This window comes from Sylvia atricapilla, chromosome 5 (genome assembly GCF_009819655.1).
Source record: "Sylvia atricapilla isolate bSylAtr1 chromosome 5, bSylAtr1.pri, whole genome shotgun sequence".
NCBI lineage: Eukaryota > Metazoa > Chordata > Aves > Passeriformes > Sylviidae > Sylvia > Sylvia atricapilla.
In genome coordinates, this window is record NC_089144.1 from 38,981,381 (window position 1) to 38,994,265 (window position 12,885).

Below are 12,885 nucleotides of genomic sequence, written 5' to 3' on the forward strand. Positions count from 1 at the left end.
ATATATTTTGGGCATATTTTTCTCTTTCCAGCAAGATTTAAAGTAGCTTTTCTGCTTTTTCTCTAAAGATCTAGACTTCCTAGAGAAGATAACAAACAATATGTGAAGATTTAATGTTCTGTCTTAGTAATCAATAGTGAGTGAGACCTCATCTCTTACTGTGTGTACATACATCTGCTTCACTTTAGAGCAGAGGTATCCAACTGCTTTAGAGAAGGGTAATGAAGCTTTTTTAATTCATGGGACAGCATTTTCATGTGAAAACCTTGTTTTTAGCACTTGGAAAAAAAAACTGAGAAGGAATCTATAAAGCAACAATCCATGAAGTAAAGGGTAGTGAGGGAAGAATGGCTAGAAGTGTCATTTTTTTAATGTCACAATGCAAAGCTTTTCAGTTAAATGGGAGGAAATGAGAGAAAATACTTTTTGTCTATTGCACACTCAACATTTTATGGCTTACCACGATGGGTAGTTACAGAGTTATTTCTATTCATTCCAACATATATTTTGAAAAGATCAATAAAGTTCATACTGTAGGGATAAAGACTTTTTTAAACTATTCAAAAGTGTGAGCAAATCTCTTATTCACATATTTTTTCATGGTTTCTAGGTAATTCTGTGGCTATTTCTAACCCATCTGGCTGTTATCACAGACTTAATGGATTTTGCTATGATAATTGCTCTATCGCAGGATTTTGACAATGCTTTGAATGGGAACTTCCATAACTGAGAAGAAAAAGTCTTTTCTATTACAATAATGCACAGAAACAGCAAATAAAAAGTACAGAGATTGATCCTGGCTTTGTTGAAGATGATATGAGTTTTGGCACTGACTTCAGTACAGTCTGAGTGTCATCTTTAAGTTTTTATCTTTCAAAGAATGTTGAACATATAACAATTGAGTTAATGAGATAAGTTAATGTTATGATGAGACCTGCATATCATAATAGCTCAATAAAGAGAGGGTCCTTAAATCCCATTTCATCTTGCTTTTCTACCTAAATGCAAGACTCTTCTTTTAACAGATCTGGCTGTCATTGTCATTACAAAGGCAAACCCCTCCAGCCTGGAGAAATCCTTCCTACACCAACAGGCTCCTGGTAGGTTTGAGTGCAAGAGTTTTATCTTTCATTTATCAGTTTGTATTCTCCTTTAAGTGGTTTGAGAATTTTTCTCACGTAGATTGAAAGTTTATTGTATCAAATTTTTTTTTTGCACACTTAGTAAAAGGGAGCCTAGTATAAATTGGACTATGTTCCTGATTATTTTAACAAAATATCTGGAAAATTCTGTAAGCCATGGTGGATAAGTTTTTGTGTTATACTGCCTGCATCCTAAATCACTTGGCTCTCCATTCTCACAGGGGTTGACACATTCAGCTTTTTTTATTTCAATGGAAGCTAGGAAATTACATCGTACATACAGGATGGATTTCAGACCTCTCTACAGATCAGGAATTAGAAAATATCAACAGAATATTGAGCAGAACTCAAGCTTTTGGATTTTAATCCTCTTTCTCATCCTAATTTCTGTTGTTTAAATTAGGTTGAATTGTTTAACCTTTTTTAACATGGTGGCAACAAAACATTTTTCTATTGAATTAACATGGGTTTCCTTTTCTTTTCTAGTCAATGTTTGAATGGAACAGTGAAATGTATTGAAGCCACTACAGAAAACATAGGTAATTTACAGTCTTGTCCTATATAAAAGTTGCACAAATAGAGGATTTGATATTGAATAGTAATTTGTTTTCCTCCTCATATGTATTTAACTTATGGGATACTTTATATCACAACAGTTAAAATCGGAGGTTAGGAGTACAAATAGTCTTGGGGTTTTTCCCCCTTTTTTTCTGTAGCACAAATTGTACTACTCAGTCACTTGGGAAATTAAAAGAAATAAATAATTGCATGTGACATCTAAGTCAATGTGTTCTCATGGGAATACCTATAATTAGGCTCCCTAGGAAGCTTTAAGATCTTGATTTCTAGAAAGAAAATTTTTTATGCATTTCTAGTGGATTTAGAAGTACCTTGAAAGTTAGGCCACTTCTAAGGGTTTTTTCTGCCTAAGGTATAATGGTTCTGTCATTTAGAATGGACTGTGTGTGAGATCCAAGATGCATACATCCAGATGCTTGGTATTATTGGGTTTTTACATTAGAACACCATATATTAATTTTATATGTCTGTAATAAAGATTATGTTATAGACTGTTATTCCTATTGCAGTCTTATACGAACTGTAATGTAATCTCCCTTTGTGTCCAAATAAATAGATTGTCAACAAAAACAGAGAGAAAACCTTCAATGTAAAAGAACAGTTGATCTTATTTAACCTTAATTTTGTATTTGAAGTTCACATATGCCCTGAAGGAAAAATCTACTATGACTGCAGATCTCCTGTGCCTGGGTTACCAGCAGCGGGTGTGAATTGTGGGATCTCTTGTGCAAACCTTGCCATGAATTTCTCCTGTGTCCCCTCACCACCCTGTGCAAGTGGCTGCATTTGCCCCCCTGGGTAAGCTTTGATGGAACAACCTGGAGCACAAGCCAAATGCATATTTTCCACAGTTCAACTCTGCAAATTTATTTTTGCTTTTTAAATTCCAGTGGTATCACACTTCTAATTTTGAAACTATTGTTCTATAAATTGCCACAGATGCACAGTAACAGCTAAAAGACCATCAGATATCCAGCTTACTGCCATTCCAATTGGCTGGTATTTGGAATTGTCTGGACAGGACATGACTTCTACCACTTGCACAGTATATTTGAATGTAAAATATTCAAATATGTATATGAATGTTTATTTGAATGTAAAAGCAAACATGAAAAACATGACAAAAATTTTGATGTAAACCATTTGTGTTCCTGTTTTTTGCTGCCCAAGTCTGTCCCACCTAAATTTCTACTCAGGCTTACAATGTTGATGCCCAGCATGGGGCAGGGATATGGACTGGTTTCTGCCTTATTTCCCTTCATTCTCTCTGTCCTTGTTTTTGTTTTCTCAGCTCATGTGTTTGTATTTGGTGCCCAGAAACAGTCTGCTGAGCTTGGCATCCAGTATAAAATCTAAAAACTTTTATTGTAATCTACATCAGGATCAATCACCATTCCATCTCCTGACACCTCCTGTGTGCATTTTCAGATTGAGGAGTCAGATATACTGTGCAAATTGCTGTAATTGTCTCTTATCTCAGGTCGAGTGCTCCCTTTTTTCCTTCAACTTTCCATTTTATTTCACTATGTGTGGCCAGTGTTCTCCTGACAGTATATCAGTAGTGCACAGACCAGAGTACAAATGAGACTGTCACCATTCCGCTTCCAGCACCTTGTGATGTTCATAGATGACTAAGCACTGGTTAAGGTACAGATTTCAGGATTTTAAATACCTTAAATAGGTATTTAAGATTTCACTAGTTCTTGTCTGGTATTCTATAGTCCTCTAAAATCTCTGCCTCCACTGAGAACTTAGCTTTCAGGTCCATTAGTGTTATGGGAATAAACAATTATTTTTAGCACTGTAAGAGTACTGAACTAGTAATAACTGAAACATCACTGTGATATTTGCATGAAATTAAACTAGCAGTATTGACTAGCAGTATTGAAAGTTTATTTGAAAATTTGAAGAAACTGAAATAAAAGTTAAAAAACAGAGCTACAGCCTTACAGAGCTACAGCCTTGGTCTCAGTCATACCATTTCAAAATGAATATTATTTGATTATTTTCTGAAGTATAACTATAACAGAAGTACAGACTAGCAAAGTCCTAAGTTTCTGTCAAATAATAGAGTAAAACACATGAATTATTCTTATTACATAAGAGAATAAACACTCTTTTTTGCTATTAAGTTGAAAAGTAAGTGTATAACACTTAGTGCATTTAGTAATGTGCTTATTGTTAAATTGTACTTAATTATGCATTTCAGCCTCATGGTTCCAAAAACCGAGTATGGCTTTTAACTAGGAAAGGGCCAACTGTACTATCTTAAAAATTAGTTTAAAAAGTTTCTTCTTTATGCAAGAAAATGTTAAACATATATCTTCTACTATTAAATCTAAGTGGACAAGTCATTAAAAACTTCTTGTGAGATGTTTTACTGTAATGTAGTTTTTTAAATTCTCCTGAGTTACTGTTCTTCCCTTTGATTCTCCTTTCCCACCTTATTTATATCATTACCCATTGTTTAACTGGATGACCTAAGATTCTGGAGTGGAATCCTGAATTCTGCTGCAGACTGTCACCTTATTCTAGTATCCTGGGTATTTATGGTGCTTGTAAATTAGAGCAGTTTGTGCGTGGTATTGAAACTTTGGAAAACCATGAAACAATGGACTCTAGTATGCAAAAAATGGTCTTCCTAAGGCAAAAACAGTTTACATTTTCTATTGTTAAAGTTCTTGCACAACAGCTTGTTGTTCTTTTAGTCAGTAGTTGAAGAGGTAACAAAGAATTAGAAGCATCATGAGTCTCTGATATACTTTAGAATTTGAATAATATAACAGCCCAAATTTTCATGAGGAAATGAGCTGAGAATGACAGTAAATTCATCACCCAAAGATACACTGAAAGTCACCCTTACACCAGCTGGAGATATGAGGCTGAACTGTGTTGCAGAAGCACAGAGTTTTGTGGAAAGGGACTTCATGGGTCTAAGTTAATCTCCTGCCTTTAGGCAGTACGAGCAATACCGATGTTATTCTTGGGAGACATTTAGCTTCTATTGACAGAGACTAATTACCTTCCCAAGACATCTGTTCTGGTGTTTTCCTATCCTTAAGGAATTTTCTGAACACTTGACTGACTACTTAGACTCTTGACTACTTAGAGCTGATTTCTGTTTAAGGAAATAGTAATAGGGTGAAGAAAGTGAAACTGCCAGCGAAACAATCTCTAGAGCGTACTTTGAGCGCTGTGTTGCATGACAACTCCAGGAATTGCTCTCCTAAATTGCACTGGGACTGTCAGTAACATTTTTGTTAAGGAAGTTAAAATTGCTAAATAGGTGGAAATGAGATAGCAAACTTGTGGTTGACCATATATCTTGGTCACTTATTGATCTAATTAAATTTGACACTTTTTGCATTAGATGCCTGTTTTGTTTTAACCTTGTTAGTTGTTTCAGCTTTCCTTGTATAGGCAAGTAACCTCCACCACTGCTCTTCATGAACTGTGCAGCAGGTGCCATAGGGCAGGTAACTGTTCTGCACTCAGAATAGGACAGGTGCTGTCTGTGTGGAGGAGCAGGCACTCCAGTCCAGCTGCTTTTCTGGCACAGCAGGACAAGAGAGCAGCAGAGAGGGAAGGGCAGTCTGGCCACAGCCTCAGCAGCTCCCATGGTACCCAGATGCTCTGGAGTTTTCAGAGAGGTATACCTACACTGCATACACTCCTGCATGGGAACTGCAGCCCACACCAACATACCCCTTACTAGAGAGAAGGAGAGCTGCAGCTGTGAGCCTGGTGAGGTCTCCAGCTTTGCACTGTGGAGATCACTTAATCTGGACAGCTTTTGCTGATGAAACAATTGTCCTTGGCTGGATGGAAGAGTGATTGCCCTTGGTGACATTTCAACAATACACTACACATTCAGTTACCTTGATCTTCTTTTGGATTTACCCTTTCATCTTAATAATTCTTTTATTCTGAAGGATGGCTGAGCACAGAGGGAAATGTTATATTCCTGACAGTTGTCCATGCACCTGGAAAGACAGAGAATTTCTGTCAGGAGAAGTGATAGCTACTCCGTGTTACACCTGGTAAGTTCATTTTGCATACTTTCAAATTATCTGGATCTAGACCCAAAACTGATAGAAACTGATACTGAAAATGTGTTGAGTACTTTGAAAATCAAAAATATATATGCTTGTTTATAGATAGTTACAGGATATATCTTTTATTAGGCTTACTGATAGATTCCAAGTTAAAAAGCAGTCAAGAACAAATCCTTAATTCCACACATATTTGTTAGTCTCCAGAATGAAGATACGTGGCATTTTGCAGAATAGAATATAATGAAAGACAACCAAGGAGAAAAAGAGAGATATATTAATTTTCTAGCCAAAATATCTATATTTGGTTAAGTGTATATTTAATAATAAAAAAAAATTGGCATGGCAGCTTTTAATCAGTTAAGAACTGCACTGGCAAATCAACTGAGGATTTACACTTGCACAAGCAAAAATAGAGGACACCAGTACTACTTTCATACAAATTTATGTAAGCCACTGAATGTAGCTGACAAGAAAGTAATCTTGCAAAATATCAGCATTAATTTCTTAAACTCATTGCATATTTCTCTGATACCTTGAAATTTTACAGGTAGCAAGTGGAGGTATTTTCCTTTGAAAATTTGCATAAATCAAAATTTAGAAAAAATAGGCTACTGATGCCTTACAAACTAGCATGTTGTGGCTCTGTGCCTTCTCTATACCAGAGGCAGTGATGGAAATATTTGCATAAGCCCTGAAAAGTCTGAGATTTTGCATTTATTTTTAATGCATTTTATTTTACATATGGGCTGATGACAAAATGCTCAACACTTTCTTGCCATGGCATTACAAGTATCTTCAGAAGCAGTTCACAGTACAGCTCTCTATTTCAAGGTCTGAGAATTTTATTCCATTCATGAATTTCAGTGTGATTTGAAATAAAGAACACAAGAAAGCATTTTCTTGAAAATATACACTAAATGGCTGCCACTATGAGGAGATACTGATTTGATTGGTTTTCCTTGCAGTGTTTGTCGGAGAGGAGTCTTCAACTGCACCAGTTACCCCTGCCCTGCTGTCTGCACCATTTATGGAGACCGACATTATTACACCTTTGATGGACTGGAGTATGATTATGTCAGTGACTGCCAGACTTATCTGCTAAAGGTAAGAGGATTGGTCATGTGTTTCCTTGTGTCTGTGAGAAAACAAGTATTTTGAACATCAGGAGTCGATCTATAGAAACAAACATTAGGAAAACAGTTGTAGAACAGATGTGAAAGAAGAACCTGTACATGACTATTTTGTGCTCATCTGTTTGAAATTGATACATAGGTGTGTTCTTGCATGTCTCTATGGTTTAGAGAAAAAAATCAGTGCTTTCTGTTTTACCTTAACCATGCTTTTGTGACAATAAGCCAAGAATAACACTATAGAAACTGTTATAACTAGGTATAATGCGTAGATTTATTTAATAATTATCTATAAACCCTGCTTGTCCTGGGGTTAGTGATGAGTTCAGGCTGCTTGGAATTCTTGTTGAACATGATCTGCATCAGATCTGAATTGTATGTGCATAATAATATCAAACACAATGATTTCATAATTCAGCAGTGAAATCATTCATTGAGGTTGTCTGGCTGCTAATGTTTCTCATCACACACATTTAGAGCATATAGCTAGCTTTTTGTTTAAAAATACCATTACTGACATTTAAAAATATAGTCTATTACTAAAACCACTATTGTTTATTATAATTGTTGCTATTTTAGGTGCCTGTGTTCACAGTTACAATAATACATTTAGAAGAATCCTCATTTTCCTGGCTGTCTAACCTTGAGAATAAAGCATAGTTTCTCAACAAAGACTTTGGCGAATAGTTTATTTCAAGTATGCTTTAGTAGAGTATTCACAGCTGTGAAATAAAATACATTTGTTTCAGATTTTTTGTGTGTGTTTAAAAAGAAAAAAAAGAGATTTGAAAAAGATAATCGTACCTCATAGGAAATTCCTGGAATGTATCAATTATGATAAAAGAGCTCTAACTCTTAGAGCTATATGAACCTTTGTACAAGCCTTCCTCCTTTAAGATGCAAAAAATAAAAGCTATAAAATCATGTTGCCTGTATGATGATGTGGAAAGGTAGGTTGTCATTTCTAAATTCTTGTGCCATTCATTCAGAGAGGTTTGTAAGACAAATCTATGGTCCTTTTTCAAACTTTAGTATGATACTGGAATGTTTGGCTTTTACAATCAAATATCACCTGTCACTCCACTGTGTAAGAAAGAACCTATCTGGAAGCAAACCTTGGGGAGCATTTGGCATCTAAGAATTGAGTTGGCAGCTGAATAATTGAGACACATGGCACACTGCCAGTGGACAATTCTTTAAATGATGACAATGCGACCTACACAGATCTGCCTTTCAGACTTCTCTGACTTTTTTTCAAACTGAATTTTTTTCCCCATACTCAGCTAATGTGAGAAAGTATAGCCTAATTTGTTCACAATTTTTCTTTCTTTAGTATATGGAAAGCTTTCATGACCTATCTTGAAGGACTCTTTAGTACATATTAGGCACTGCATAATTACATCTGGAACAGAAGATGTATCGGGGCTGATTTTTGACTGGGAAATGTTTAGAGAATTTTTAAGGGGGAGAAAAAAAAGAAAAAGAAACAAAGGATGGGATTTTATGGCAGATGCCCCAGAGTTTTGAGGGAACTAAAACACAGAACTGATGAGCTATGTGATGTGCAACCCTGGAATCAGAGGAATGGAAGATGGCAGGATAACCAAATATTTTAAAAGGACATAATGGCTGAATTTGACAAGAACAGAGCAATATGTATGATTTATATATGAAGGAACTTAATAGAAATTTTAGTAAAGAAAAATTGCAATGGGGGAAGAGTTGAACCACCCCTTTTTTGTTTGTTTGTTTTAATAGAAGAAATTAATGCATGATGAGTCTTCTGAGTTATTCTGTGAAAGCAGTAAATATATGAATTAGCATAATCAAGTTAACATGTGTGTATTTTAGCTCAAAGACCTTTTGGAGAAAGATTTCAAAAAACATTTTTTAGAAACTACTCTCATACAGGATGAGAATGAGTAATCTTTGAGACACAAATTTGCCAAGTCATAGAATGGGTCAAGTTGGAATGGACTACAGTGGGTCATCTCGTCCAACCTCCCTGTTTAGGGAGGGTAATCCTGGTACAGGATTTTGTCCTGACAGTTCTTCATTATCTCCACACCCTCTCTGGGCAATCTGTTCCAGTGCTCAGTTACCTACACAGTAAAGATGTTCTTCCTCATATTACGCAGGACTTCCTGCACATCTCTTTATGCCCATTGCGTCCTGTCCTGTTGCTTGGCTGAGAAGAGCCTGGTTCCATCCTCTTGACACACTCTCTTAGATATTTGTAAATTTTGATGGTGTCCCCTCTGTGATCTCTTCTGGAGGCTGAAGAGGCCCAGCTTTCCTTGTAATAGGCATGCTCCAGAGAGATGCTGCAGTCCCTTCATCATCTTTGTTGCCCTCTGCTGAACTAATTACATGTCAAAGGTTAAAACACAGGAATAAATGGCCATTTTTTTTTCTTGGAAGGGAGAAATCCTGGTAAAATCCCACAGGGATCCAAGCTGAGACCTGCACTCAGCATCAGAAACAGTTTTGAAAAAGTGATGTGAGGATTGGGGTAGAGTATTCTGATGATAAAAGTTGAGTCTGAACATCTGAAACGAAAGCTTCAGGAGATCTTATGGCAGGAAACACTGCATAATAAAATAAAAGAGGAAATTCGACAATGAACAAATGAAAACCAATGAAAAGAAAAAAAAACCCTGTAACTACATTACCATGAAGTTAGGCACTAAATTAGCTACTATTATGTGGAAATGGAATTTTAAGTGAGAAAAAGAAATGAAACACATGTCATGGATATCTTCATATTGGCAGCCTGAGTTATAATCACATATGTTTTTATTTGCATGTACACAACTACACTACATTTGTACCACACCCTGATGTGGTTAACCTGCATTATATATGCAGACATGATAAGGCTGCTCTTGTTTGAAGTATTTTTTTTGTTCCTAGAGCAGAGGTTTCCATGCGTCTCTCTCTGTATAATCCTCTTCCCCTATATTGTGACATTTTAAATAGTAGTATCCAAGTAGTATGAGTCTACCTTGAGCTACTATTTGTTGAGAAGATATGGAAGAGAGTCCTGTCTCTTTTAGCCTGTTATCCAAACAGCCAGATGAAAGGTGGAAAAGTTTACATGCAAATGCAAAATTTTAATTCCTTGCCTAACATCCTTGCAGGCACAGCTATCCATGGCAGTAGCATCTAAACCAGGCTACTTGTTTTACAAAACAATTTTTTTTTTTCACACAATCATGGAATGATTTGAGTTGGAAGGGATATTTAAAGGTCTTCTAGTTCAAACCCCCTGCCAGTTGGGTGTGTGTTGTGTGCTTCAAGTTTCCTGTCTGTAAGGTACCACAAATTGTAGATTTCACAGCTGCTGATACACATTCCATTGATTTAAAGCTAGTTTGCTCTGCTGTTGCAAGGCTGGTTTTTATGGATAACATGAAATGCTCACCAGACTCCTGATACTGAAGCAGCTAAAGTGGTTGTAGTATCGTATATGCAAAACTATAATAAGTTTGTCCTTTTCCTTTTATCTTTTATCTTTTATCCTTTAATCTTTTTCCTGTAAGCAGTGGACTGCTTTGTTTCTACTGACAGAAGTGCCCTAAAGGTCCTGTAGCAGGGCAATAAGGGAAGTTATAGCTACAATCAGTTTGTTGGCATATGAGCTCTTCCCAGATATAGAACTGAGTGCAAGAATTATAATCCAAATCCATCATCCCCAGAGGCATGGTAATGTGCTGTTCCCATCCATGCTACCAGCCTTCACTGTTTGATTTGGCTGTTGGCCTTCCTAAATCTGATCTGTTTGAACAACTCTTTAATTTGTCATCATATTCCACTGTACCAAACAAAGAACTCATCCTTTACCTTTATTATGTTTTTTAATAAGGAGCCCTTGTGCTCTTGTGGGAGAAAAATCAAGTATAAGCTTTCAGCCAATTATGAAACTTACTTGTTTTCAACATCAGTGTCTCCTGTCAGGCCTTTTTGTTTAAGGTGACTGTAAGTGTATGAAAAAGCTCTTTATAACTGGTTCAACAGATTTGTCCATTGGGCAGAAAACACCAGAAAATATTTAGATCAGCAGTTAAGAATATTAGGGCAGTAAAGTCTCATGAAATGGTAACTTCACTTTTATCAAGGAATTAGGACTTAATTACACACTGAGATGTAAAGTCCCTATAAATGACTTTCACAGAGAAGACATCAATATTTATTTTTAACATTTTAAAATCTGTTACTTTGAAGGTTAAAAAAAATTATAACGGACCAACTAGTTTATCAGTGTAGAGCATGTAAACATTTCATTTTGCTAATCTAAATATGAATTGTAAATTTGAAGTCAAACAGTTTATTACTTGAAAATACTTAAATATTTTTTTTTTCTTCCATATTCTTGCTTATTGTCTTACTATCTTTGATGATGCTACGTCTTTTCCTCCAAGAAATGGGATTATTATTCTGGCAAACTTTTTTACTAGTTGCTGTTTGTTTCTTCCACTTACCTGTTTCATAGACTTCTTTTATGGTAAAATTGATGTCTTTCTATGACATGTATTGGTCCTTTTTATTTCTGTGGTGGTTGTCCTGCAGCTCAGCATTTTTATTAAGACTTTTAGGGTCAGTGCACTTGGAGCCCCTCAGACATGTTCTCTTCTGTGAAACAGGAGAAAATTTTTCTCAGAAAAAAATATTCCCCCCAAAATTATTAGTAGCATTTCTCAGAAAAAAAAATATTTTTCTCTGCTTTAGGGCAGATTTCAAGCAGGAGTCCAGAGTGATAAACTACCCATTAGAATCGCTCAAATGAGAGGGAGCTCTGCTGCAGTGCTCATCTGCCTTTTTAAAAACACCCCAACCCCCCCCTTAGTAGAAGTATTTCTACTAACCTTAGGTTGTCAAGGATTTCAAAGTATTTGTTAAAAATAATTTCACTTATTTTCACCTGCCATTGGGGGTTTGAACATTTTAAAGTCACCTTTTTGAGCTTTTTTGATGCAATCATGAAAACTCTTTTAAAGCCAAAGTTGGAGGATTATGAAAGCAACAACCATTTTGAGCCATTTGATCAAATAATCAAACCATTATGTCAATTAGAAGTGCAGATGTAACTCTTTTGGCTCAGCAGACATTACATAAGAGCCCATTTGTTAAGTTCATTTAGCAAAACATGCATCGTCTCAGGAACCACCACTGTAGTGTTCCAGATGGTTCTCCTGTGTCTGAGCAGTCCCCAGAGCTAGATACGTGGACTGCTCTGGGGGAATATAGCCAGGCAACTCTTTTCTTGCAATCCCCTTCTTGTGTAACCTGAAGCAAGTTTAAAGCTCTTAGTAAATCATACTTTTATTAGAGTGCTTAATACAGAGGTTGTTTGATGTACTGATAATCTTGAAGCCATTATTTGCTGATATATTTCTCTTGAGTGGTAATATTTTTTAGACGATGACTGGGAATAAGCTGGAGCAATCACACAGCAACAATTTTTTGATTGCTCATTTGACACATTGGAAGAGTCAGAAGTAGGATTTATCCTATTCTGCCTGTAATTTTTCCCTGTAATTTTTTTCTGCATTTCTTTTTCAACATTATTTGTGCCAGGTAGCCAGACTGTACATCCATGAAATTTGCAAATCTGTAGAATTAAATATTTGGCATGGTCTCTCTCATAGACTATTTGTAAAATAAATACATTCTTCCTGCTGTCAGTCACCATATAGAGGAGTAAAGCTGCAGGTTCATGGTTAATCCACATTGTCAAGCTGATTATTCATAGTTAAAACAAATAGTTTCTTTTAATAGATTCTGGACATTTTAATGGGAAAGTAAATAATATTGAATTTGAAATTACAAATTGGACACCAGACTCTAAAAGTAAGTTTCATTTTGTCAGGGAATAAAACTGTACATGGGGTTTCAACCAGAGTGCCTTTAAATTTTAATTAACAATATCTAATCTTCAAACTACATTCCAGCATGTAATTTCACGAGTAACTGATTTAC

General features: G+C 35.9%; 1 protein-coding gene across 1 annotated transcript in view; it reads left to right on the top strand.

The window, feature by feature from the left end:
• OTOGL (otogelin like) overlaps positions 1-12,885 on the top strand; it is a 91,075-nt gene that overhangs the window by 27,580 nt on the left and 50,610 nt on the right. The window contains exons 21-25 of the mRNA XM_066318748.1: positions 1,026-1,100; positions 1,629-1,681; positions 2,357-2,519; positions 5,654-5,761; positions 6,742-6,880. Coding sequence (XP_066174845.1) covers positions 1,026-1,100; positions 1,629-1,681; positions 2,357-2,519; positions 5,654-5,761; positions 6,742-6,880 — 538 coding nt within the window. The remainder of the gene's footprint in view (positions 1-1,025; positions 1,101-1,628; positions 1,682-2,356; positions 2,520-5,653; positions 5,762-6,741; positions 6,881-12,885) is intronic.